At 41.5% G+C, this 27762-nt stretch overlaps 1 protein-coding gene across 1 annotated transcript; it reads right to left on the bottom strand.

The window, feature by feature from the left end:
• Positions 1-244: 244 nt before the first annotated feature.
• On the bottom strand, positions 245-27717 carry GNL2 (G protein nucleolar 2). The gene is made up of 16 exons (XM_003415502.4): positions 27520-27717; positions 25362-25446; positions 24289-24383; positions 22368-22507; positions 18116-18300; positions 16179-16245; positions 15105-15263; positions 14424-14537; positions 10734-10862; positions 9853-9957; positions 8908-9066; positions 8569-8682; positions 2382-2836; positions 1466-1530; positions 1063-1148; positions 245-400 (listed from the first exon to the last, which is right to left on the bottom strand). Exons 1-16 carry the CDS (start codon positions 27581-27583, stop codon positions 245-247), a joined length of 2178 nt encoding a protein of 725 aa, XP_003415550.1. The 5' UTR covers positions 27584-27717.
• Positions 27718-27762: the final 45 nt, after the last annotated feature.

A 27762-nucleotide genomic window follows, 5' to 3' on the forward strand; every position in this document is an offset into this window, starting at 1 on the left:
CAGACACTTACATGATAGGGTTACATTTTTGAGGAACTGAGAGGGCTAATTCAAGTGTCTATGTGCCAATGGACTCCCGGGGGCGAGGCAGCTCTACCTTCCCTTTCACTAGCACTGGTGAATGGCTGCAGCTGTCAAACCTCAGAACAAATGCATTATGGTCTTAGAAATGCCAAGTGTTATAAAGGAACACAATTCTCTTCTTGCATATTTTTGTATAATTTAATAAACAACTTTTTGAATGTTACTGCTTGTTATGCTTGAATTTTCTGTGTTTATGTTTCTGTCCCTCTGAGTCACTGGTCTTCTTTTTGTTCCTGTTCCTATTTTTCACGTTGTGTGTTTCATAGTAGCGTACACCAACTTTTCTGGAGTGCTGCTGCCGTGCTGCTCGCCTCCGCTGTGAAAAAAATGGCAAAAAACAAAGCCGGTCAAACACTGCAGGTCGTGAACAGGCCCCTTATTTCTCTTCCCTGTGCTTCGCTTCTCATGCTGTGTCCACGGCTATTTGAAGCAGTGCAAACACCTCCCCGACCTAAGTTTACCTTTCAGTAAACTCCAAGTTACAGATGTCATTTGGTCCAACCCTCATCCAATGCTTGAATGCTTTCTACAACATTCCTGACAAGTGCTCCTCTGGGCTAAGGCTGAACACTTCCATTAACAAACCACTTCCTCTGAGGGCCCACCCCAGCTCTGAACTTGAGCTCCAGCTACCAAGCTGTTCTTCATAAATCAGTGATCTGTCTGCCTATATATTTCTTTCCATTTGGGTGTCATTTCCCTGGGCCCACACAAACCAGACTGACTCTTGTAGATGATGGGCCACATATTTGAAGACTGTGATCATGAGCTCTGAAAACGTAAGACATGAGCTCAAGGACCTTCCCTCGAAGCCAGCCACCTCTTGATCCTCGTTTAAAAGATGAGTTAAGTCACTTGGGACTCGGGCTTCTGGGATTCAGCTCTTTAGACCAGTAGCTTCAGAAAGAGTAGGTCTTGAGAACCGGGTTTCTCTCTGCTTTCTATACCTGGGTGGAGAGTAAGATGGAAAACACTTACTTCCTTAGACGTAAGCATCCGGCGAGTTTTATTTGAATGTTCCTCTTCTCTCTGTGCCTTTCTCTTCTTTCCCTTCTTGGTAGGTGCTAGAAACAAATACAAACAGAAAGGAAACAGGAGTTTTCAGTTCAAAATTTATCTGCAGATCCACCCTGGGGTTGTAAGGTTAATAATGGTATCTCTTTTAAGAGGAAATGTCCTTGAATTGACAATTTAATCCCAAGAAATATACAGGATGGGAAGTGGACAATCCAATTTGTATTATACATAGTATGTGGAATGAGGGTAATCTGCCAATATGATAAATATCCGCATGGATACCGATAGTAAAAAAGATAATACGAAGATTAAACTCAGATTTTCCAAAGTTCTAAAGACGCACAGTGATTTAAATGAATGCTACCTTTATCTTCCACATCTTGTTCTTCAGATTTTGCAAAGACCTTTTCACTTAGGCCCTTGGATATTCTGCAACAGAAAGGCAAAGTAACGGAGGTGTCCAACATTCCCCTCAACTGCCCAAAGCACAAGCTGCTGTGGAGATAGCAACAACCCGGCTGGTTAAAGAACCCCCACTCCTCTTTATCACGGTGATCCCCCACCGGCAGAAGTCAATGCCCCACAGCGTCTGCAGCTCCAAGGGCATTTATAAAAACTGAGCAGCTAAGCTTACCGTACTTCAGGAAGCTGCATGTCACAAACCTTACAGACTACAGGCAGTCCCTGGGTTATGAACGTCTGACTTAAACAACTCATACTTGCCTTTTAATGTTCTATAAATTGGTTCTCACTTTGAAATAACTGAACCAACCCCTACTCGCAACAAATTCATCACAGTCACCTTCACCTGCTGCACCTGCAGCTTTTAAAGCATTGAAAAGCTTCGAGCCTTGTCTTGCACTAATGTAAGGCTAAATAAGAATTGTATGCACCTGTTCCAACTTGCCTACAATTTTTTAAAGACACTTAGGAATGGGTCTCATTTGTAACCCAGGGACTGCCTATACTGTCTTTTCAGAAGGCAATAACCCCCCTGTAAATGCAGGAGCCCTGGTGGTGCAATGGTCAAGTGCTCAGCTGCTAACTAAAAGGTCTGCACTTCGAACCCACCAGTGGCTCTGCAGGAGAAAAGATCTGCTCCCGCAAAGCTTACAGCCTAGGAAAACCTACGGGGCAGTTCTGCTCTGTCCTATAGGGTCGTTAAGAGTCGGAATCGACTCGGCGGCACTCAGCAACAACAAATACTGCTCCAATACTCATGTCAGCTTTCTGGGAAAGGAAGGAACAAACTGCAATTCATGAAAAAATTAAAACACTACCTGACTGCTGAAAACTTTTTAGCTTTGGCTTTGTTTAAAAACTTCTGATACTTAGCAATCTTTTCATCCAGGGCTTTAATAACTGCTTTGGTGTCGTTTTCCACATGTTCTTCCTGGGACTCCTGGCAAGACTCTTCCTCCTGGTCCCCTTGCTGCTCCTGCTCCTCCCCCTCTTCTGCAGAAAAGCTCTCAGGTTCTTCATCAGTATCTGACATCTCCAAAGGAACCAGGTCGTCCCCAGAAAACTGGGGTGCAACGTTGATTTTGCCAAAGTTCTGCCGAACCCGTGCAAGGATCTGCTGCATTTCCAAGTTAGCGCCACAGGGATCGTTCTCTCCTTTTTCCTTCTCAGTGACAGATTCTGACTTTTCAACCTCAGAGCCCGTGTTTTCCTCTTCTGGGTTGTTCTGGGTTGTTTCTGTGGTAACTTCCAAAGATGAGGAGAAGGATGGAAGCTATTAAGGCCAAAAAGAAGGGAAGAGAAGGGAGAAAAGGAATCAGAAAATAAAGACTCAACTTCTAAACTCCTATCTTGCTCTCAAATGAAGCATTCCTCTTCTTAGGACTAAGGGAAAGTACAGAAAATACCCACCTTCGAGTTGTATCATCAAACTATTCTAAGTCAATGTGCATTAAATTCAGTATTAAGGATCGAGGAATATATCTACAGTTTCAAAGGATGAGCCAACTATAATAGTACTTGACTATTAAAAACCATTAAAAGCAATCAACTGTTTCATGTAGATAGTAAGATTCCCTGCACCTTCGTTTACTATTGTAAGGAATAGGGGGAGAGTATAATTCAGTTGTTAAAATAAGCACATGTAAAGTTAGCACTTGCAACTACATAGAAATGAAAGTCAAGTTGAATGGCAGGAATTAAAACAGCACTAGTATAGAAAATGAAAAGGACCAAGGTTAGTGTTCAAGGAGGCATCTTGTGGGAAGGGTATAATGTAAAAGGAGAGGGACTTCTTGAGAGAGGAGACAGAACGAGCACTCTGAAAAGACCAGCTATTTTAGATAATGGTGCGAAGACAAGCACGTGCCAAGCTTTACACTGGTGCTTCACAGGTATAAACAGCATTTCATCCTTGCAACGGACTCACAGACCTTAAGTCATTTTCCAAAATCAAGAGTGACAGGCAAAGTGCTAAATAAACCAAGCATCCATAAAATTCAGGGAATTGTCCAGAGAATTTATGAGTACATTTGAACATTTTCCTGGTGAGGCAATCTTTGGCTTTTAGAGTCTCAAAGGGGTATCTAACCCTCCCTCAAAAAAGATGAGAATCACAGAGAGGGGTACACAATAGTTCTCAAGAATCATCTGAATTAATTATCTAAACTTAATTACTAGATATGGAGGAAGGGTTAAAAATAACTCCACCGTTGCCATACAGGGTCATAAGAGAGCAGTGACAGGCTCCCAGATAAGATCTTTTCATATCATATTAGTACATCAGACCTAGATGCTTGGGAACTCAAAACCCTCCAATGGCTTCCCACTGCACCACGTTTCCCCTTGTCTGTCACATTCCAGCCCCGGTGGCTTCCTTCCGGTACTCTGAACACATCAAGCACAGTTCCGCCCCAGGTGCTCCGGGTGTGCTCTTCCTTCGCCTGGAATGCTCTCACCTGAGGACGTCCACATGGTCCTGCCTCACATCCTGAACGTTCTCCTCAAATGTCACTTCTCCAGGGGCCTTCCCTGACCAGCCCAAAAGTACTGCACTGTCTCCCTCAAACCCTTAACCTGATTTCCTCACAGCACTCAATACTTCCTGACATTCTATATTTATGTTTACTGTCCGTCTCCGCCACTGGAATGTAAGTCCACAAGGGTAGGGACTTGTCTGCTTTGCTCGCTGCAGTGCCTTCAGGACCTAGAAGAGTACCTGGCACGTAGGAGATGCTCATTACATTTTTACTGAATGAATGAAGCACTGAATGAGTGACTTAACACAGAAGGTGGGAGAGGAGATTTTTTGTTTGGTGGTTTGAGGTGGTTTGGGAGGCAATGGGAAAAAATTGATTGTCAATTTCAAGTATGCTGATTCTGAAATGCTGGACAAAATATTCATCTGGAAATATCTAGCTGACAACCAAAGCTCTAGGAACGAAAGCTCAGGAAGAGGAAGCCAGAGCCATATAAAACCAAAAGATATTAGCATAGAAGTGAAACCAGAAGCCATCTCTTCAAAAGAACAGAAAAGCAAAGTGCTAAAGATAAGTCCTTTTGGAAGTCCACTGCTAGGGTAAGTTGAACAGAACAAGAAGCTTCTCAACTCTGCCTAGAAACCCCAAATCTAAAACTCCTTTCCCTGAGTATCGACTGCATTGAATTACAAGGTTTTTTTTTTTTTTGCCTTTTCTTGTCTTTTCATGTAAGTGAAGTCATATAATACTTGTCTTTTTGTGATTGGCTTATTTGGCTCAGCACGATGTCTTTGAGCTCCACCCATATGTAGCATGTATCCAGACTTCATTTCTCCTACTGGCTGAGTAGTATTCCATTGTATGTATGTACCTCATTTTGTTTATCCATTCATCTGTTGATGGGCATTTAGGCCGTTTCCATTTTATAGCTACTGTGAACAGTGCTGCAACGAACACTGGTATAGGTCTCTTTTTTTTTAGAGTCTCTGCTTTCAAATCTTCTGGGTGAATACCTAAGAGTAGAATTCCTAGGTCACATGGTAGTTCTATTTTTAGTTTTTTGAGGAACTGTCACAGTTTTCCACAATGGCTGTACAATTTTGCAGTCCCACCAGCAATGGATAAGGGTTCCAATTTCCCCACATCGTCACCAACATTTGTCTTATTATTTTTTTAATCTTAACCATCCTAAACCAAGCCAAACTTGTTGTCGTTGAGTTGATTCCAACTCATAGTGACTCTACAGGATAAAGCAGAACTGCCCCATACTGTTTCCAAGGGCTGCCTGATGGATTCAAACTGCTGACCTTTTGGTTAGCAGCTGTAGCTCTTAACCACTATGCCATCAGGGTGTAGCTATCCTAGAGGGAGTGAAATGGTGTATCATTGTGGTTTTGATTTGCACTTCTCTGATGGCTAATGATGCTGAGCATCTTGTCATGTGTTTGGTGGCCATTTGAATGTCCTCTCTGATGAAATGTCTATTCTCAAGTCCTTTGCCCGTTTTATGACTAGGTTGTCTTTTTGTTGTTGTCGAAGTTTTATATATATTTTGATTAGGTTCTTGTTGGATACATGGTTTCTGAAGATATTTGTCCAACTGACAGCTTGTCTATTCACTTTTTTGGTAGTCTTTTGATGAACAAGTTTTTAATTTTCATGAGGTTCCATTTATTTATTTTGACTTTTGCTGTTTGTGATTTTGTTTTATATTAGACAATCCACTGTTGAAAGCTAAGCCTGACAGCGTTGCCCCTGCTTGTTCTTCTAAGAATTTTATGGTTTTAGTTTGCACATTGAGGTCCTTAATTCATTTTGAATGTTTTTGTGTATGGTGTGAGGCATGGATCCTGTTTCATTTTTCTACATGTGGAAATTCAATTTTCCCAGCACCATTTATTGAAGAGACTCTTCTTCCCCCACCAAATGGACTGAGCACCTCTGTCAAAAGTCAGTTGACCATAAGTGTATGGGTTTATTTCAGGACCCTCAATTCAGTTCCATTGTTCTAGGTCTATCGTTATACCAGTACCAGGCTGTTTGGATTACTGTAGCTATCTATGTTTTTAAATCAGGATGTGTGAGTCCTCCTACTTTGTTCTTCTCTTTCAATGTTGTTTTAGTTATTTGGGGCCTCTTGCCATTCTATATAAAGTTGAGGATTGGTTTTTCTGTTTCTGTAGAGAAGGCTGTTGGAATTTGATTGGGATTGCATTAAATTTACAGATCACTGTGGATAATATTGACATCTTAACAATAATAAGTCTTCCACTCTATGAACATGGAACACTTTCCATTTATTTAAGTCTTCTTTAATCTCTTTCTGGGGAGAAACATGTGGCAGGCTGCTTTCCTAGAGATTCATACCTTGGAAGCCGTATGGGATTGCTAGGAGTCTAAATCAGCTCTACGGCAGCAGGTTTTGGGTTTAATCTCTTTCAGCAGTGTTTCACAGTTTTCATCGCGTAAGTCCTTCACGTCCCTGGTTAGATTTATTCCTAGGTATTTTATTTTCTTAGATGCTATTGTAAATTGTCTCCCTAATTTCTCTTTCAGATTTCTCATTGCTAGTTCTTGTTTGTTGATCTTGTACCCTGCAACTTTGCTAAATTCTTCTATTAGCTCTAGTTTTCGCATGTACCCTGAGATTTCTACATATAGGATCTATTATCCACAAATAGAGATTCTTCTTTTCCAATCTGGATATCTTTTCTTTTTCTTGACTTATTGCTACGGCTAGGACCACTAATACTGAATAGAAGTGGTGAGAGCAGGCACCCTTGTCTTGTTCCTGATTTCAAGGGGAAAGCTATCAGTCTTTCTCCATTAAGTATAATGTTAGCTATTGGCTTTTCACATATGCCCTGAATCATACTTGGAATTTTCTTTCTATTCCAATCTTCTGCAGGGTTTTCATCAAGAAAAAGTATTGGATTTTATCCAATGCTTTTTCTGCATCCAGAGATGATCATGTGGACCTTTTCCTTTGTTCTACTGATGTAGTATATTATGTTGACTGATTTTTTAGTACAGAACCATCCCTACATTCCTGTAATAAATCCCACTTGGTGGTGACATATGAGTCTTATAACATGCTGTTGGATTTTGTACACTAGTATTTTGTTGAGGATTTCTCCATCTATATTCATAAGAGATATTGGCCTGGAGTTTTCTTGTGGTGTCTTTGTCAGTTTGGTATCAGGGTTATGTTTGCTTCATAAAACGAATTTGGGAGTATTCCTTCTTTAGCTATCTTTTGGAAGAGTTTAAACAGTACTGGTTTCAATTCTTCTCTAAGTTTTTGGTACAAGTCCCCATTGAGGCCACCTGGCCTAGGACTTTATTTTTTGGGAGGTTTTTGATCACAGATCTGACCTCTTAACTTGTTACAGGTCTTTTGAGACTTTCTATTTCCTCTTGAGTCAGTTTGGGTAGGCTGTGTGCTTCTAAGATTATTGCTGTAACTTTCCCTCTGAGTACTACTGTTTTCACTGCATCCCTGAGTTTTGGTATGTTGTGCTCTCATTTTCATTTGACTCTAAGAAATTTGTGATTTCTTCTTTGACCCATTGGTCGTTTAATAGTGTGTTGTTTCATTTCCATGTTTGTGTCTTTTCCAGGTTTTTTTCTTTTACTACTGATTTCTAGCTTCACTCTGTTGTGGTCAGAGAAAGTATTTTGAATGATTTCAATCTTTTTAAATTTATCAAGACTTGCTTTGTGACCTAAATTGTGGCCTATCCTAGAGAATGATCCGTGTGCACTGGAATAGAATGTATACTGTGGTGTTTTGAGGTGGAGTGTTCTATACATAGGGGAAGTCCTGGTGGTGCAGTGGTTAAAGTGCTCAGCTGCTAATCTAAAGATCTGCGGTTCAAGCCCACCAGCTGAAAGATGTGGTAGTCTGCTTCCGTAAAGATTTACATCCTTGGAAACCCTACGGGACAGTTCTACTCTGTCCTACAGGGTCGTTATGAGATGGAATTTACTTGATGGCAGTGGGTTTGGTTTTGGTTCTATATATGTTTACTGAGGCTAGTTGGTTCATAGAGTCATTCAGATCCTGTTTCCTTGTTGACCTTCTTTCTAGATATTCTGTTGAACACAAGCTTCTTGAAGGCAAGAGTTATGTTTTTCATTTCTCTCTTCCCTGTGCCTGGCACACAGTTGATTCTAATAATGTCTGTTAAACAAAAGAATCTTGGGAAGGCTTGCTTTTTAAGCATAAAACAAGTGACATAGGTAGCAGAAGAGCATTTACGTTTAATGAGCCTTCTTTTTCTAAGTCCCCAAAGACTGGTATTAATGCTTGGAGTTCTAGCATACATCTATTTATTAGTCTCCACCTCCCAAAAAGGTCATGGCAATGGCACCTGGAATGAGAGACACTACAGCTGAAATTCCTTCAATCATGGACGAAGGTGTTCCATAAAGGGAGGCAATCAAAGGACACTACCTCTAGGTCAGTAACCATGTTTCCCAAGAGATGGGTCCACTCTCTGCCAGTCATTGAGGATCATCTTCTTACCTGCGGGGCTGCCGAGGCCTCTGCATTGGGTGGCTTGACAAAGAAAGGAATCCGGCCCCTCTGCCAGTCATTGAGGACCATCTTACTCACAGTCTGCAAGTCTGGCTCGCCACCCTGCAATGCCATAGAAATGCTCCAAATTAAAGTCAAAGAACAAAATCATCTCCCGGTTTGAAAGCATTTCAGTTTTCCCAGCTATTCCTCATTGCCTGCTAGACAATTTCATACTGCATACAGAGTACATACAGAAAAGGTCCACACCACATACACACTGCCTGCAAGAAGCCACTCTTAACAGCATGTACGTGACAGTTTAAATTCTCACAGATCCTGGCGCACCTTTAATAGCTTCCCGGTCCGGAAAGCTAGCTTCTCAAGGAAGTCCTCGGCATTCTCCCAAGAATCAATCTTATATGTCTTGCTGATATATTCTGGCTTTGCTCGTTCAAGTACAGCACCAATGTGGTCTTCGGGAGTCTTAATTTTTTCAACTTGAACCTAGATATTAACAGGAAATTTCTTGCTTGCAAACTTTATTATGGAAGCAGTGACGTTCCCAGTGTTTTTTGTAACCACATTTGAAAATTGATTTCAACACCACAGGGCAAGTGGAGCCTGGCGGGAACCATCTCTGAGGTGGCTAGACGTGGTCAGTTGAAAGGAGCACCACCAAGAGTCAACTATAGCAGTGGGAGCCCAGAACTCAGCTTTAATCCCAGTTCACCACGAACTAACTGTGGCTTTCACAAACAGTTTAAGTTTGGAATGCTTCATGTTACTCACTTGCAGAAATGGTTAAAAGCCTGCCAATGCCAGGACACAAACAGAATCGAATAGTTTAAGAAAAAAGGGGAGGAATGTGCACAGGACGTATAGCCAGAAGCACTGGTTAAAGTTAAGTGGAACCATTTAAAGTTTTCGGTCGTATTCAGAAACAAGTGAGGAAATGACTGGGTTCCAAAATGACTCAACCCATAAACCCACGAAGATGAATTATCACTAAACATAAACAGGCCCTGCTTCCCTCTGGACCCTGTGTGTAAACTAAAAACTCTTTTGTGGGATGATATTGACCAGATATGCCCATGGTTTCACGAACTCCTCAAACAGGACTACGTGAAATGGAACGGCTGCCCTGTTCAGCATCATATTCCTAAAGTTTGGTCAGACAGGCTGACCCCAAGCTGCCTTCTGAATGAGTAAAAAGCAAAGGTAGCCAGGATTCCCCGCAGTACACTTCCCCCAAAAGGCAAACAAAGGACCTATCAGAATCGTAATACTCACAACTCCCTTCAGCACAATGTCTGTCTCTGAGTCCTCGGAGGGGTAAACCACACCTGGACAATCAATTAGGAATATCCGACGCATCAAGGTAATATACTGCCAGACCTGAAGACAGAAAAATGTCAAAGACTTCCCTTTGTCAAGTACTGAGAGTCTAAGTTCACAACCCCCGATGCTCCTGCATGTATCTAGAAAGGAGAGGAGGTGAGAGTCACAGAAAAGTAACCTGCTGAGTAACTGAGCTATTAACCCTCTCTTCTATTTGCACCAGCATGAGACACTTCCACTAAGTAAAAAATACAGTTTCCATTGGCTAAGAGTCTAAAAATAACGCAGAAGCACGATTCCAACTAGCATTGTGCAACAATGCCTAGTAAACCTTTCTCTGGTTTTTAAAAGTACTCTTGGAAGCTTAGTACTCAATTTGGCCTCTCTTCTTCCAAGCAGAACCATGCTGCTCCCCAAACACTCTGTGTTCCAGGGTATGACCCCCAATGGTCAGAATCTACTCTAAGGTTGAGTTTTCCTTCTAAACCCAGGCATCAAATATCCCTGTGTTAGTTTTGTTTGATAAACAAGTAAAAAGTAACAACAATTTGTGACAACAATTTAAAACGGACTTAAATACGAATTTTTTGTTTTTTTTAAATACGAACAGCCTTTACTAAGTCATACCAAATCCACACTGGCATACACAGTACTCTTAGTCTCATCAAAGTGGGCAGACACAGTTCTGGTACATTCCAAACTACTACGTGGAAACCTAAACTCTCAATGGTGGTCTTCGATCAAGAGAAGAAGGTGTAAATCTTCATGTGCTAAACAATCACCCTCCCTGAAAATAAAATATGCAGAATAAGGCCCCCTGAAGCCAGACATACCTTGGTTTCACCTGCAATGGGGGCTACGTTGCAAACTTTCTTGGAGCGCAACGTGTTTATCACAGAGCTCTTGCCAACATTTGGATAGCCAATGAACCCAACGCTGATTTGTTTTTTGTCCGTGTGCAACTGTTCAAAAAAAGAATACACAGCATACGTGCAGTCACGAACAGCCCCTCAGACAAACAGGTTGTGTTACTTTGTTAATAAAGAATACAGTGCAAAACTGAGACCACAATTTGATTTGAAGCCTAGACACATGCCACCTACATCGTCTGAGTAAGCTGGATACATATCATCATTAATAAAGCAGAGGTGAGTTATTTCCTTGGTCATCATGTGAAATTACCTTTGAATGTTTTAAGGTTGAAAGTATGTAAGTCGAGAAACAAAGAAACAGCTTGTTAGTCATCAATTCAGAAGAACACCATCCACTGATAAAACGTCTTCAGGGAAGAAAACCTTACAGATTCAACAACTGACAATCCCATGACCTACTCCAATGACTCCCTTTCTTTGCACAATACATTTTGTATTTTCATTGCCAAAAATAAACAACAAAGGAAAAAAAAAAACTCAGAAGTTAAGACTGCTGGGTGAAAGTCTCAAGGAGGCAGAGCTCAGTTTGTTATCAAGAGGAGAATCTATAAATAAATGAATGGGCCCTTCCGATTAAAGATGGTCTATTGAACATATATGCTTACCTCACCCCCTCCCCAAGCTCCACTAGAATGACAGCAGTGAGGGTTAACACATATAAACCCACAGGTCAAAGAACAAGTTGGAAATGAGACAGCAAGACTTAACCTGTGATGCTAACAAAATACTAGAAGCTAAAAAGTAGTATCTGGCTTGGCCCACGATAAAATATGAAAGCTAAGTGGCTGCAAAGGTAGAAATACTGAAAACTAAAATAAATAAATAAATAAATAAATAAAAATAACGCCAAACAATCACAAAAAGCCTCAGGACTTGGTGGTACCAGATACCTGTGAGGGCAGGGCTGAAAACCAGAGGGCTGGCTGCAAGTCCCGGTAAACAGCCACACGTCTACCCTCTCTCCTTTAGCATGGGCACACAACTTCCCTACCCAGAAGGAGAGCAGAGCCTTGGGTCCCCTCCCCTCCTCTTATATGGCTCACTCATTACTTTTGATGAAATGTATCTTCTCAAATCCTCCCAATAAATGGATCTGGGAGATAATGTTCTTTAAAACGCTGCATGTTTCAAAAGGAACCCAAGATTTAGAATAGTAGCTGCTGAACGCAGTTGTTCTCAGAGTGATTAAGTGGAAGTGTAAATAGTGAACTGTAAGGGCCCCAGCCCCTTACTCCCACTGAGTTCCCAGAGGTCTGGTAGCTGGGCTTAGGTGCCGCCAGAGGCTAGAGGCTGGAAGAGTCCTTTCTGGGGAGAATCACAGGCCCAAGAGAAAAGACAGACAGATGCTGTTATCTAGAGTGTTCGCCAACAAAATAGTTGGGTCCCTATCCAATCACCCTACAGTGAAGTCTATCAGTCAACAAGCCCATCCCCATGCATAAAACTTTTACCAGCTTTTCAGTGCCTCACCCTTAAATATGAATGGAGAGCCAAGAACAGCCAGACATTTGAGTGTGACTCGAAAAGAAAAATAGAAAAACAAACAAAGAAAGTTGGAGGAAACAAAGTCAATGTCAGGGGAGAGGAAAATTTCGAAATATCACTCTCAATAACATTCTCGGAGAGACAGAGAGAATACTGCATCCACGAAACAAGAACAGAATGTGAGGAGGGGTGGGACAACTCAGAGTAAAAGAAAGGGCTTCCAGAAATTAAAAGTGATAGGCAAAATAAATTGTGTGACAGAACAGCTGGAAGATCAAGTCAAGGAAATTGCCCAGAAAGTAGAGCAAAGTGTCGTATATATACTAAAAAGAAAACAAAGGAGGTAAAGTCCAATTCCTGAAAGACAACAGAGATAAAAGAAAAAAAAAAAAAAATCCATTGCCATCGAGTCAATTCAGACTCACAGCAACCCTACAGGACAGAGCAGAGCTGCCCCATACAGTTTCTAAGGAGCGCCTGGTGGATTTGACCTGCTGGCCTTTTGGTTAGCAGCTGTAGCTCTTAACCACTACACCACCAGGGAGATGATGGTAGGGAGGAGGAAATTTCAAAGAGATAATCTGAGACAGTATCACAATAAAAGTCCCATCGGAGGCCTAGTTCACTGAACAATAAAAGACCCACCTCAAGGTACATCACTGTGAAATTTCAAAACAGGGATTAAAACCAAAAAAAAAAAGGTCACAGCCAAAAAAGCTGAGGAATCAGGAAGGCCTCAGACTGCTCAACAGCAACGTCAGAAGCCAGAAGACGATGCAGTGGTGCCTTCAACATTCTGAGGAAAAATGATTTTCAACCCAAAGTTCTACATTTGGCCAAGCATCACCAAGTGTGAAGGCAGAATAAAGATGTTTTCAGAATGCAAGTTCTAGAAAAATGTTCCTTTCAAGCACCCCTTCTCAGGAAACTTCTGGAAAGTATGTCTCACGAAAAGGAAGGAGTAAACCAAGAAAGAGGAAGAAAAGAGACCCAATAAAGAAGGATCCAACACAGGAAAGCAGCCACGGGCATCCCAAGATGCTGGGGAACGGGAGTTCCTAAAAGGTGACTCTGCAGCAGGCCTTGAGAGCCGCCCATCCAGACGGGAAGTAGAGGACGACGGGCTCATCACTGAAGCGGACTGACCGCCTGATGTGTCTGAACATTCTGTGAGTTCCCACACTGCCAGAGAATTTGGGGATACATCAGTGATAGGTACAAATTAAACAAAACCAATTAATGCCTCAGAAAAGAGAAGATTTGATGAGAAAGGAATTATAATCCTAGCACACTGTGTGGACGGGATGTGAGTAGTATTTTACTCAGTCATAATATAAACACTGAATGAACAATAATTTAACTAAAGATTGTTATATGATGATACAAGGAGAACAGATGGAGTGGGAAGAACATGTGGAGGAAGAGTGGCTTGTAAGAAAGGTACCTCTTCATTTGCCATAGCAGGAACTTAACAAATACCCAAAACTGGGGGGAAAAAATCAGAAGATAAAATCGTAAGCATGCATTTAAACTACGGAGGAAATAACAGAAGTAACAGTGAAAAGCTGAAAGTGTTTGCTTCTGGGAAGTAGGGAAGGATGGGGCAAGGAACATGTGCCTTTTGTTAGAAGCCAGGTAGAATTTATCAAATAAGGACACAAATTCCAAATTACAGGTACAGGACGGGAAGCTCTGAGAACACTTAATAGGGTGATCTGGTCTCAGAGCTTCCCTGAGGAACTGACACCTGACCAGGGATCTGGAGCTTGAGTCTTGGCAGGGCACTCCCCAGGCAGAGGGGATGGGAACTGCACAGGCCCTGAGGGAGGAGGAACCACGGCAGGCCTTGGAAACACAAAGGACTGGGGGGGTGCGGCGAATACCGCAGAATGGGAAGCAATGGGTAAACGTGGAGCTATAAAACGTTTCAGAACCCTTTCTAATCCTGACACACTCTGAGTTTTTACATCTCTACAGCACATTTTTCAATACCAAGAAGATCTGGGGGGTGAAGTTGGTACCTTTCCGACACACAGTGGGAAGAGGAATTCTCACACAAAGCCACAGCCACACAACCCCCAGGAGGAACAGATCGAGTCTGAATACCTTTCCAAACTGCCGTAAGAGCTGAATAAATGCTCCTTTGCCAAAGGGGTTAGTAAGACTTGCATGGAAAGCAAGTGTCGGATAATCCTGGGAGAGGACAGCAACCCAACGTTTCTAAAGACAAAAAAGAAAAGATGCCGGTAAATGGCAACTTGTTTATTTACAATACAGAGAAGCATTGAAGCTTGAATTACAGAACTGCTTTGCAAATACACAGTTGTCTAAGGAAAATGTTAGCTATCATTCTCTGAGATGTTTTTCCAAGTATGACAGTTAATGCTTTGTCTTTGTTTTATAAATGCAAAACAATATTCCAAAAATGCCTTCATTGCTAGCTAAATGCAATTATCTTGACATAATGTAAAACAGACCAGTGGCTGTGGCAGCTGTCTCCTTCTGAAGGGGCACACCATCACTCATCCTCTGGGGGCACTGCAGCTGTCCCATTAGAAACCGTCAACAGATAAAAAGTGCCTCTCTCTCCCCAGCATCAACAAAGCACACTTTGATTTTGTTTTCAATGAGAACACTCCAATGACTCAAAACAATCTCAAGAGTGCAGCACTGTGACTAATGCCCCGAATCCTAGAAACCATGAAACTGATTTATGAACTAATAATTCAAAGTCAACACTAGCTGACTGGCCTCAGTTGTCTGTTTGGGATTAGGAGCTATACTTACTGTTGCCCAGGTTGGAACAAGGTCACATTTGTTAAGAACAAAAATAAGGTGTTTCCAGGGTTTTTCCTTTTTCAAGTAAGCCTCGATGTGAGGGGAACGGGTACCCACTGGATCTCTAGCATCAAGAACTTGAACTACAACATCTGAGGAATCTATCACCTGCAAATTCAAAGAGGCAAAAATGGTTTGCTCTAGAATAAAAACAAAATGAAAAGAGGGATGACATTTAAGGGAACCTGGGAAAAATATCTAGAGACGACTTCAAAAGTCTTCTGAGTAGAGTAGCTTGTGGCCAATCTCATGGCCCAGTGATCAGAATTCACGGGTTTTTCAACCTGTGGGTATTTAAAACATGCCACATTTCAAATAGGAAAACTAGCTTAGAGGAAACCCATCTTACTTCATGACTGCTATGCTTTATCGAACGGAATCATTTACTTCTTAAACTTCTAAGAGTTTCTACCGTTACAGGCTGTGTATTTTACAGAAAACTAATTTAGTTTGCCTTCATGATACTAGTTTCCTTTATTATGTTACTGTTTAATTATGTGACTTGCTTGAATGTCTTTGTTCCCAAGAATATTACTAGCCTGTGAACCTAAAATCTAGGTAGTTAAAGATCACTGGATGAGAACTCAGGATAACAAAGCCTCTTCCACTAACAAGCAAGGCGAGCTTGGGTAAGGTATTCAACCTTTCTAGACAGGCTTTCTCATCTTTAAAATTAGAGGGCTGGAGTCAGTAACTTAAACGTTTTCATGAGGTTTTAACTATGTATACATCTAAATAGGAATATCATTTTAGCAGGTAATCTAAAGAAACATTGACAGAAAATGTGAGTATATAGAAGGTTGTTGTTATTATACAAGGTATCTTTACAACGCAGTTACCTAGCACATTAGTAGTATGCACGCAGCTACATCAGCCCTGGTTTCTTTCGGGGGGCCGGGATGGGATGGGCAGGGGAGTCTGTACTCTACCTGACAGAGCTTCAATAAATCCCAATCAGTTTTCTCAGACAAGACCATGAAAGCCAAAGGCACCACTCAATGAGAGAGAATTTAAGAGTCTTACCTTGTAGAGCTCACCCCATATTCTTTTGGATTGTCCCTTTTTATATATCTCTTCTTGGGCTTCATTTCTAAATAAGAAAGCACCCAAATGAGTAAGTGAAGTACTATAAAAATTAAAACAATGCTTTAGGGAAAAGTCAACCATGTACCAAAAGGGGGAAAAAAAAAACCCATTGCCATCAAGTCGATTCTGACTCAGAGTGACCCTATAGGACAGCGTAGAACTACCCCATAGGGTTTCGAAGGAGCGCCTGGTGGATTCGAACCGCTGACCCTTTGGTTAGCAACTGTAGTTTTTATCCACCAAAAGAAAGGGGTATCAAAAACACAGAGGGACTGAAAACAAACTGAATTTAAAGAGTAAATGTGATTAGACAATACAACAGAGAAATGTGAAATGGAATTGGCAGGACCTGAACAATAACCTAGGTTCTTGGTGGCACAAAGTTTGTGCTCAACTACTAACCTAAAGGTTGGTCGTTTCAACCCACCCAGCAACGCTGCGCAAGAAAGGCCTGACAATATGCTTTCTCCCATTACTTACCACACCTTTTGGAGGAGTAAAAAATTCAAATCAGCAGAAGGTTGAAAAGGCAACTAGAAAGTCCAAATAATTCTAAGAATAAATGAACTGACTCCTTTTTTGCTTGGCCTCAGATGGCTTGACATTGTCTCTGAGGACCAAAGCTTGAGAGGGGCAGACAACCTCAAGGAAGTAATACAGCTGCAGTCAGTGGACGATGCCTCTTTACTGAGATGGCAAAACTCTGGTTCATTGAAAAGACCAGTGAGGGATAATGGGACTCTCTAGGACTGCTAGGGGGAAACGAAATTGGCTAAGCCCTACTGCAGACAACGTGCAGTTACATATCAAAGGGCATGTATATCCTTCAACACTGTAACTTCCCCTCAGGACGTTTCACCCTCACGCTGTTTATCTATACACAGCATAAATGGCCAATAATGGACTGGCTACAACAAAATATTAAACATTATATTGTTATTGGTTATTTACTGACATGGAAATATATTCTTAATAATTTAAGAAAATGTATTGAAGTAAAAGGCAAGTTAAAATTCTTAAGGTATTATATTTGTAGAACAAAATAAGCATAAGGAAGACTTAGAAGGATATATACCAGGGACTGATTCTTAACCTTCTTGTGGGTTTGGACCCCTATGAGAATATGTTAAGGTTATCCTTTCTCTACCCAGCCCCCTGGATGCAATTCAAAACAAAAATAAAAACAACGACCAATACCCACCACCTTTATGCATATACATAAACTTCTCAGATTCTCTTCAGGGGGTCACAGAAACCTCAAATCCAAGAGCCACCTACTGGTACAGAGACTTCCAGTTAAGGACACCATGATATTCCCAGGGTGTTAATGATGCCCTTAATTAACACGGGTAGTAGGATTATGAGTTTTTACTTTCTTTCTGTTGCATTTTCCAATTTCACTATATTTTCTAATTCATCTATAATATAATACAACTTGTTGCCATCGAGATGACTCTGACTCATAGGAACCCTATAGGACAGAGAAGAACTGCCCCACAGGATTTCCAAGGAGCAGCTGGTAGATTCAAATTGCCGACCTTTTGGTTAGCAGCTGTAGCTCTTAACCACTGCGCCACCAGGGCTCCATATAATGGAATGCTGTTACAATGAAGAAGAAACTGTTATTATTTTTTATTTGGGCTATGAAGAGACAGAGCTATAAAAGGCCTACTATAAAAACACATGGCAAACCAACCACCTGAAATCCTTTTCGGTCTGGGCCAATGTTATCAGCGCTTCTGGTCGGTCTAAGGAAGCAGGATCACTATCTATGAGTTCAATCACTGAGCTTCACGCAGGCAAAATAAGTTTAAAGAAAATATTTTGTTGTGGGACAGTAAACGAGGAGCTGTGCATAAACTTTAAAACCGCACCTCACACCAGTGTCCTCAGCCACCAAGTCACGATCCTTGCCCTGGTCATAGCTCTCCGTGGACGTTTCAGCATTTTCCATAAGAGACTGCATATCACTCGCAAATAAATTTGGTCGCTTCCTCTGTGACTTAGGGCCAAATGTCGTCTCAAAACTTTCAGTGTCAAGAATGTGCACTTTTGAATTCTAAAGAGAAAGTAGAATTACAGGTAATGTTAAGGGAGGCAGCGTTGGGAATAAAACAGGAAGTTAAAAAACTACTTTTAGTTTTCCAAAGTTCAACCCATACCAAAATCTATAAAAACAGGGACTTAGCCTAGTTTCAATTCAGAAACACTTACTGAAATGGCGTAAGCACTTGTTCCCCTATTCTGAAGTTCTGTTAGCGTCCTTGGGCGAACACAAAAGTAATGCAAATAATCAAAGCAAACATGAATAGCTGTGTACGACTTGCCAAAAACTCTATTTTATTTCAGTCATCATAAACTTTAGTCAAATGTAATTAAGGCTACAATGATGAAAATTAACTTATCTTTTCTGATCACTTTTTTGAGCTTTCAAACAAGTGCATAAAATTCGCCAAATTCACAGATTGTGTCAAGGACAGTCATACTCAAATTTATGTTTTGTTTTTTTTTTAACCAACTGTAAATGCCAACTTTTTCTTGGAAGTTAATTTCTTTCATGGCTAAAAGGACTTGCTTGTTTTGTAAGATGCGTTTTAGTTTCAGATAACATTTTCTCTAATTTAGGTAACGTTTTTATTAAATGCACATGGAAAGTCTTCAGATGAAAAACATCTAGCAAAAGTCCAAAGTAATAGTTGAGATGTGATAAAAGGAATCTGATACTAACTAGAACTTGATGTGCCTATAATGGAGTTACGGGCATAGGAATTTTTGAAGCAGGATTAAAGTCAAAGTCTGAGTTAGGATCTATCACGTAACAGAATGTTAACAGCCGGCAGAGACTATCCTCAAAAAAAAGCACTCTTGGCCCCTCAGAACAAGTTCCTTTGTAAGCACCAGCTACTAATACTAAACAGAATGATGGAGCGCCACTGTGGCTTCTGATCTTAACAGAGACCCCCCCTTCGCATATCTAAAGGTCCTGAAGTTAACACTGTCTCCTCAGGTTCTCTCGCTACCCATCGTCAAGGGACTGTCCCCAAACAGAGTTGCATTTTACATGGGAATTAGGTTCTAATGTCACTGGATAAAATCAAACATGATCAAAATTATCCTTGAAAACCCCTTAAATAAAGTACAGTATACATGGTTGTGTGTATATAATCCTATACACTGATACATATAAGGCAGTAATACCCAGTATATAACAAAGTACATATACAAAATGTTACAGGATTTTTACTCTATCGCCATAGAAGTATAGTAACTATAATATGCATTTAGCTGAATGTGCAAAAGTTAAAAGCATGTCTGATTTGATTCCACTGCACAGAGCAATCTCAGAATTCGAATTTATAACGACTGGGAGATATCACACTACAATAAAACAGGTTAAGGTTTTTATCAAGGCCAAAACAGAAAACTTGCCAATTACCCTGAATACCTTTCTGCATCACAATACAAGCTGACTGCTGCAACTGCAGATGCTGCATGTGACATCAGAGATTTAAGCACTGGATTTTATAAGCAATGAACAACTCCGAGGGGCAACAAAGCAATAAATCCGTAATAGAACCTCTCTGTTCTTCCCATAAACAGGATTCAATAGTTTGTTAAAAGATGGCTTTAGGGAGAACAGACAAAGAGAACAAGGGAAATAAGCAGCTTGTCTGTGGTTCATGAATTACACTCATGTGTTTCCCTGAAAGAAAACAGTCATTCCACTAATAGGTGCCATTCTTCCAGTCCATCATAAAACAAAGCATAATTGACAAAGCCTGAGGCAATAACCAGGCATTAGTTTTTATTCCGTTCTTCAAGTAAACACTTTTCTTTGAACTGTTTAGTACATGTATGCTTCTCAATGTTCTCTTGCCCTCCTTATGCTGGAACTAAAGCTCATGTCCTCACTACATTTCTGGGAATTATTATTCAATGCAAGTAAAATCATGCGCACAAACATTAGACCATTTTTTTGGTTCTGTGTGAACCTCACTCCACTCAAGTCAGATTCAGTTCTTACTATACTTCAAACTTCAACAATCTACAATCAGTCTGAATAGCACCCTTCCCTTCAGCTAAAAAGAAATTTCCAAGGCCTCACAAAAGCTGAAAAGTACACCCTCTCCTCACTTAACATGGTTAGGCTCTAAATAACAGGTTGTTACGTGAAATCGGCGTTACGTGAAAATGGATGATGGACGACCACGTCAGCTGACAAAATGGAGGATGACTACACCATTACACAACGGCCAAATTACATCATTACATAACTGCCAAACCACTGAGAACCATGGCTGAGCCAAGCTGACACATAACCTTAACCATCACAGTCAGCATTTCTCTCACCTCGCACCTCAGTGTTCATTACTGCCAGATGTATGCTGTTAACACACAAAACAGTCCGGTAGTAGATTTTTCACTATTGTCGTAAATGCAAAATGTTGAACAAAGCGATAGTTGGTAAGTGAGGAGAAGGTGTATGCAACACCAAAGGTCTCCTACCCACGCAATCCTAATTCTACGTTCTTCCAAAGTTTGATGAATTACCACTTAAGGAAACAAGTTCTCCTACCAAAAACTAAAAATGAAAAATATATTACCAATAACTTTATCTATTTAAGGAGCCCTGGTGGCACAGTGGTTACAAAGCGTTCAGCTGCTAATAAAAAGGTTGGCGGTTCAAAACTACCAACTGCTCTGCAGGAGAAAATGTGTCGGTAAGCTTCTGTAAAGATTTACAGCCCTAGAAATCCTATGGGGGCAGTTCTATTCTGTTCTATAGGGTCACTACGAGTTGGAATTGACTCAATGGCAGTGGGTTTGATTTTGGTTTGGTGGTGCAATGGTTAAGCGGTTGGCTGCTAACCAAAAGGCTGGCAGTCCGAACGCACCCAGCCTCTCTGAGGGAGGAAGACCTGGCAATCTGCTCCTATAAAGACTGTAGCCTAGAAAACCCTATAGGGTAGTCCTACTCTGTCACATGGGGTTGCTATGAGCTGAAAATCCACTCAACAGCATCTAATAACGACAACAGTATTACCTATTTGGCCCCTGGGTGTTGAGAAAAGTTTGTTTTTTTTTTTTTAATTTCATTGTGCTTTAGGTGAAAGTTTATAGCTCAAGTTAATCTCTCATTCAAAAATTTATACACATATTGCTTTGTGACATTAGTTGCAATCCCCAAAATGTAACAGCATGGCCCTCTTTCCCCCGCCCAGGTTCCTTGTGACCACTCATCCAATGTCTGCCCCTTCCTGCCTTCTCATCATTTTTGGACAGGATTTACCCGTTTGGTCTTGTATATTTCATTAAACTAAGAAGCTTGTTCCTCATGTGTGTTATTTTTTTTATTTATAGGCCTATCTAATCTTTGTCGAAAAAGTGGGCTTCAGGAATGATTTCAATTCTGGGTTAGCAGAGTGTCTGGGGGCCGTAGTCTCAGGGGTTGCTCCAGGCCAGTAAGTCTGGTCTTTCTTCGTGCATTTGCATTCTGTTCTACCTTTTTCTCCTGTTCTGTCTGGGACTCAGTAGTGGTGGCTGGGTACCATCTAGTTCTGGTTGTTGAGAACAGTTTGTGCTCGACTACTAACCGTAAGGTTGGCAATCAGGACTCACCCAGGGTACCACGAAGGAAACACTTGGCAATCTACTTTCATAAAGATTACAGCCAAGAAAACCCTCAGTTCTACTCTGTAACACACGGAGTCACATCAACTCGATGGCAATGGGTTTATTATCTATTTAGCTCTTACTATGTGGCATACTATGTGCTCACTTCATGCCAACCGCTTCACAGACATTTAATCCATGTCAAATCACCCCATGAGGTGCGTTACCTCCGCTTTACAGTTGGGGAAATTAAGGCTCACAGAGAAACCTAACAAGCTACAGGAAGGGATGGAGCAAAACTCCCGCTTTATCCACGATGCTACTGTACCTTCGACAAAATGAGATCCACGCTAAAGGTAAGACCCCTTAACAAAGGTTCAAAAGAGAAGTCTCAGAAAGTTATTCAACAACTGCACTAAAGCCACTATTCTCTAAGAAAAGACAAAAGAAAAATATGTTAGGGAGGGAAGTGTGACCAAGAAATTCCACCACCAGGGGCACCCTACATCTTACATGAGGCCGGATTCGATCATGGAGAAGAGACATTGGTAACTTGCTTTGCTTCATGACAACTTTGTAGGGATCCCTCATAACTGTATCCATTTCCTCTTGAAATTTTTGTAACGATGACTGCTTAATCACACGCGTGTTTCCTGTTTTACAAATAAAGGATGCTGTCATTTAGTAAGTAACTCATTTTTACTTGTCTATCCATGTTCACAATGACATGGTGAAAGGTAGATTTCAAATCACTCTCACTCCCCCAAACACCTGATCATTCATCCCTTATAGACATTTTCAAACTTAAAAGAGACAGAGGAGGGGGGGGAACTGCCTCTCCCACACTCGTACAGTATGGCCTAATCCAGCAACCCAGACACACAAAAGGTTTCAATAGTTTTCCAAGCCCAATTTCCTGACTGGATGAAACTGAAAAATAAACATCCTTGAATAGAACTGAGATTTGACAAATGTCCTACTTCCTGTTAGATCTGGCAGAGAAATATGCAGCCAATCACTGCTCATCAGTAGTATGGACAGAGAATCCTGAAGCGCAGTAACTCTGTTCAACAGTTACACTATTTTCAGGGTTAAGGGGGCTTGAAGGAACTATTCAATTAACCAAAAACCCAAGCAAAGGAGCAAAATAAAGCCCTTATAACACTACCCAGGGGATACCATTTAAGTTCGAGATCCTGAAGGATGCATTCAGTTAAATAGCACATTGTAGCGAACGTCAGGGGGAAGAAGAAGAGGAGGAGGAGGGGTGTGTGGTGGTGGTGATGATGGTGATGATGATAGCAGCTAATGCTTACAGTGCACTCACTATTTGCTAGGCACTATTCTAAGTACTTTACATATATTAACTCATTTAATTACTATAATAGTCCTGTGAGATAAGTACTATTTTCTTCCTCATTTTAGAAATGAGGAACCTGATGAACAGACAGACTTTTAATAACTTGCCTGTGACCGCACAAATGGCAGAACTAGGATTCAAATCCAGGCAGTCTGGATCTGGAGTCAGAGCTCCTAGCCACCATTATAAATGCTTCTCTAAAGAATTTTCTTTGGCACTTTTCTGTGATGCAGTATCCTAGGGAGTATCACACTCATGAAAAGATGCAAAAGATATTCAAAAGGAGTTGCCATTTGTCTCCAAGATCAAAGGTCAGCAGCAGGTAAACAACGGAGTCTGACCATCTGAAGAGCCCAAGCACCTAGCAGTGGCTAAGGGAAAGGTCAAAAGCCAAGACTGAAATAAAGGTTGAGTTTCTAAAGGAACAAGTGATGACCCCCTGTGATTCTGGAGACAGTCTATTCATTTGTGAGAAGGACCCACAATGAGGCCTTTAATTGTCACTCAGTTCAAACACAACCCAATTAAGAAAAAGGTTTGAGAAACTTCAGGCTAATGAATTTACTCTGCTAGGTAAGGGCACAAGCTCACCTGCAACGCCGCCTCTCAAACAGCAATCTCTCCAGGCAAGCAGAAATTAAGAGATTACAGTCCCATGGCCTGTTAATGCTAGTCACTAAGGATGCTCTCATCTTGTTAAGAGGGTTCACTTAAGATCAACCACCATGAGCTCGCTTCAAAAAAGAGATTACCTATGAAGTCCATCACTACTAGTTTTCTAAACACTTCGCACAGCTACTTTTCTCAAATAATCCTTGTGAGTTCTACTCACCAAAAACTGCCCTTAAAAAAAGCCAAAAAACTCCTGTCTCTCAGACACCTGAGCACTCTATCCTTTCCCATGGTGCGCACATTTTGTAAAGCAACAATAACAGGGCGCTAGTTGTTTAATGAGAAACTATTTGCTCTGTAAACCTTCATCTAAAGTACAAAACATATCTATATATACACATGCACACACACATATATATAAATAAAAAAGGAAAAAAATAAATAACAGGACACGATACTCACCAAACCACTTGATATTTGGCTCCACTCTGGCCACTGTGCCAGAAGCCACTGTTGATTGGTATTGCAGGGGCTTAATCACTTTACCACGACTGTTTCTAAATCGAGGAAATAACAGATTTTGGTTGACGACAGAAGACTGGCAACAGGAAAGTTTGGTTTACAGAGTACCCTTTCCATCAAAAGGACCTCTTCTTTTCTTTTTTGGTTTTAAATGATCGTGCAATAGATTTCAGTAAACAAAAAATACTTCTACATTTGAAACAGATTGCCCAAAAGCCATTTAACCTCTTGCAACAGAGCACATAATGGTTTCTGCTAGATGAATAGCAAGCAATGCTGATGTTTAAAAATCTGTTTACTGTTTGTTTGCTTTAAAAAAATAAAATCACGTCCTTGAGTTTTTTTTGGTAATGATTTGAAGGCTGGTTTAAATAAATTTTAAGTAGAGGGTAATTTATGCTGGAACTCAAAATTCTAAATCAAACTGCAAAGTAGGTGACAAAGGCAGATTCAGTTCATTGGCGCTTGTGTTTTAGACACATCTTTTAGAATGGATGAAGAATCTAATTGCCAGACAAATTAAGACCAGCTAATAAAACGCCACACTCAGCTAGTTCCTGTGGTAGAGGCTGCCTCAGCAGAACCCAGAGATGTGATGAATTTCTAAGTGCCAGAATGCTGTGATCTAAAGTTTGGCATTAAAAGAACAAATCTTCTGGCTGCCTTTGTACCTACAGTCCTATATATTCATTGTTAAAGAAAACCCAATTTCTATCCGAAGGCTATCTAACTCAGACTGTGGCACTGGTGGAGGCTGAGGCTGTGAGAATGAAACATCTAACTGTTGTGGAGTATTTCGACACAATCACTATTTCACCAGCCACTCCCATGGCCTTAATCTTAAATGAACAGTTTATGATAACAATACCTATAGAAAAATTTTATGGTAGATATTTGAAAACATCCTACTTCTATTTGGGAAAAGTGCGGGTGGGAATATCAAAGGGTTAATAGGTCTCAGTTACAAGTGAAGAGCATGAAGGAAAGAGAAGATGGCGGTGTCTGGTGCTCACCTGCGCTCCTTTTGCCTGTACATATTCAGGCGCCGGATTGTGGCCCGGTCCCTCATGTTTTGACCTCCTGCTCCCTGTACTCGATCTAGGAGGCAAAAGCAGACAACACACTATTTGACAACCACCAATTTTAAGTATGGTCACTGCTCAAAACACACAAACCAGCTCACTCAAACTAGGCAAGCTGCTACCTTACCACAAAAATCTCTATTTCCTCCTTATTCTGCTCCAACAAAATTATTATTATTTGAAGCTACATGGTCAAACAAAGCTATCTCCATCTTTGATGTTCGTTCAATGGGATTGTGTTTGATAATGATAACAGCTGATATTTTTTGAGCACTAATTATGGCACCATGTTGCCCACATTATAGACATTGTCTTATTTAATCTATACAATAATCTTATAAAGAGAGATACACTATCCCCATTCTTCAGACTCAAAAACCGAGGCACTGCAGTCGGGTAACTTGCCCAAGTTCGCACAGCTACTAAGTGACAGAGCCAGAATTTGAACCCCACCAGTCGGTCACCATCTGTGCTCTTAACCACTAAGTCACATACTTGTGTCTCAGTTTATCAAATACTGAGGGCCTAGTACATGCAATGCACCATGTAGACTACAACTTTGTGGTACATAAGTGTAGGCAACGTTTCATTTTGGTTTAATCAATTGTAAGATAGGTAGTAATTCTTGCTTTATATCTGAGAGAGAGAGACCAAACTAAACCCGTTGCCGTCGATTCCAACTCACAGCGACCCTACGTGACAGAGCAGAACTGCCCTGTAGGGTTTCCAAGGAGCAGCTGGTGGATATGAACTGCCGGACTTTGGTTAGCAGCCTGAGCTCTTAACCACTGTGTGACCAGGGCTCCCAGAAAGAGAGTGGAAGACTAACAAACAAGGTAATATTAACCTAGCTTCTTATTTTGGGAGCCCTTCAAATCCCATCTACCCCTGAAGTGGTATAGTTCAGCAGGCTGAAATGACAGGAAGACTAGTGGCTCTACGACTCACCAACTGTGTCAACTGCAACAAGACACTTCCCCTCTTTTGGCTCAGTCTCCTCAGCTATAAAATTATGATCTCTAAGAGCCTTTCAAAGGGACTCCCTGGGTGGTGTAAATGGTGAAGCACTCAACTACTAGCAGAAAGGGCAGTCTGAACCAGCCAGAGCCACTGCTGAGGACAGGCATGGCCATCTGCTTCTGAATGGTCACAGCCTTGAAAACCCTATGGACCAGTTCTACTCTGGAGGGCAACTAACAACAACAACAACGGCTTTTTAAGGTTTAACAGTCTAAGATTCCACTCTACGAAAATTGAATAATTTGTTAACAACCAGGGAAAACACTCAACATGCATTAAAGTCGTCAAAAACCTTTAAATCACATTTTAAATGAAAGTTTTATTGACTAAACCCAAATGGAAGGGACTCCCCACGAAGGCCATCTTGCTCATCCTCTAGGTGGAATCTCACCAAAGCGGATACACATTCCCAAACACATCTTTATTGAAATGACCGTATTTATTCTACGGTTTTCTGTGCATTTTACTAGATGGGATGATTCCAAGGGCCAAATCTGTAATTCCTTTCTCATTTAAATGATCAAAACTAAGGTGGCAGGTGACGTGGTGACCAGTGTAAAAGGCTCGCTGCGTCGGCCCACACCACTTTGAAGCTGACCTTATCTAATTTACGTAGCACATTCTTCAAGGGGAAAGCTGGAATAATATAAGACCGAAATCTGTTGTGGGCGGGGGGGGGGGGCCTTCAACACCTGACCTAACTAACACAGAAACACAGGAGGGCAAGTTTAACTGCGCCTTTGCCTTTCAACTCAGAACTTCCTAGTCTTTGGCTCTCTTAACTCGAGAGGCCCTAAGGCTGCCGGGCCTGGGTGTTCACTTTCCCCCTTCAGACCAGGTGCCTGGGCCTTGCCCTCCAGGCGAAAAAGATGTCAGCCTCCTCACTGCCGCCGGGTGAAGGAACTACCCCAAATGTCGCACTCCTTTCCCTTCTCATCGTCAACAGCCACTCAGTTCAAGATTCCTCCAAGCAACGCCAGCAGGTTCCCCTCCTCCCCCTCGGTCCCCTCAGAGTCCTCCCTCCAGGCTTCCTTCAAGCTCCACCCTCGGCGAGCCCCGCCGTCTGTACCGGGGTTTGTGCTGGCCTTGGAGGGGTTGATGGTGCTCCGTCCTTTGTACTTGGGCTTCACCATCTTGCCGGCGGAATCTGGGCCGGAGCCGGGTCTAAGCGCTACGTCTGCCTAACGTCGGGTAAAAGAGATCAGAACTTCCCAGGATGGGCCGAAGCGACCCGCGTGAACCACTCCAGACCACGTGTCCCCGGGCTACGTCACTTCCGCTCGCGCCATTCCCCTTCTTTGCGCGACAACCT

The sequence above is a fragment of the Loxodonta africana genome, chromosome 3 (assembly GCF_030014295.1).
Source record: "Loxodonta africana isolate mLoxAfr1 chromosome 3, mLoxAfr1.hap2, whole genome shotgun sequence".
NCBI lineage: Eukaryota > Metazoa > Chordata > Mammalia > Proboscidea > Elephantidae > Loxodonta > Loxodonta africana.

Coding starts and splice junctions, on each gene's coding strand:
- GNL2 (XM_003415502.4), bottom strand. CDS start 27,583: ATGGTGAAGCCCAAGTACAAAGGACGGAGCACCATCAACCCCTCCAAG. Junction 2,837..8,568: donor AGGCCTCGGCAGCCCCGCAG/GTAAGAAGATGA, acceptor TGGCCTTAATAG/CTTCCATCCTTCTCCTCATC. Junction 1,149..1,465: donor ACAAGATGTGGAAGATAAAG/GTAGCATTCATT, acceptor ATTTGTTTCTAG/CACCTACCAAGAAGGGAAAG.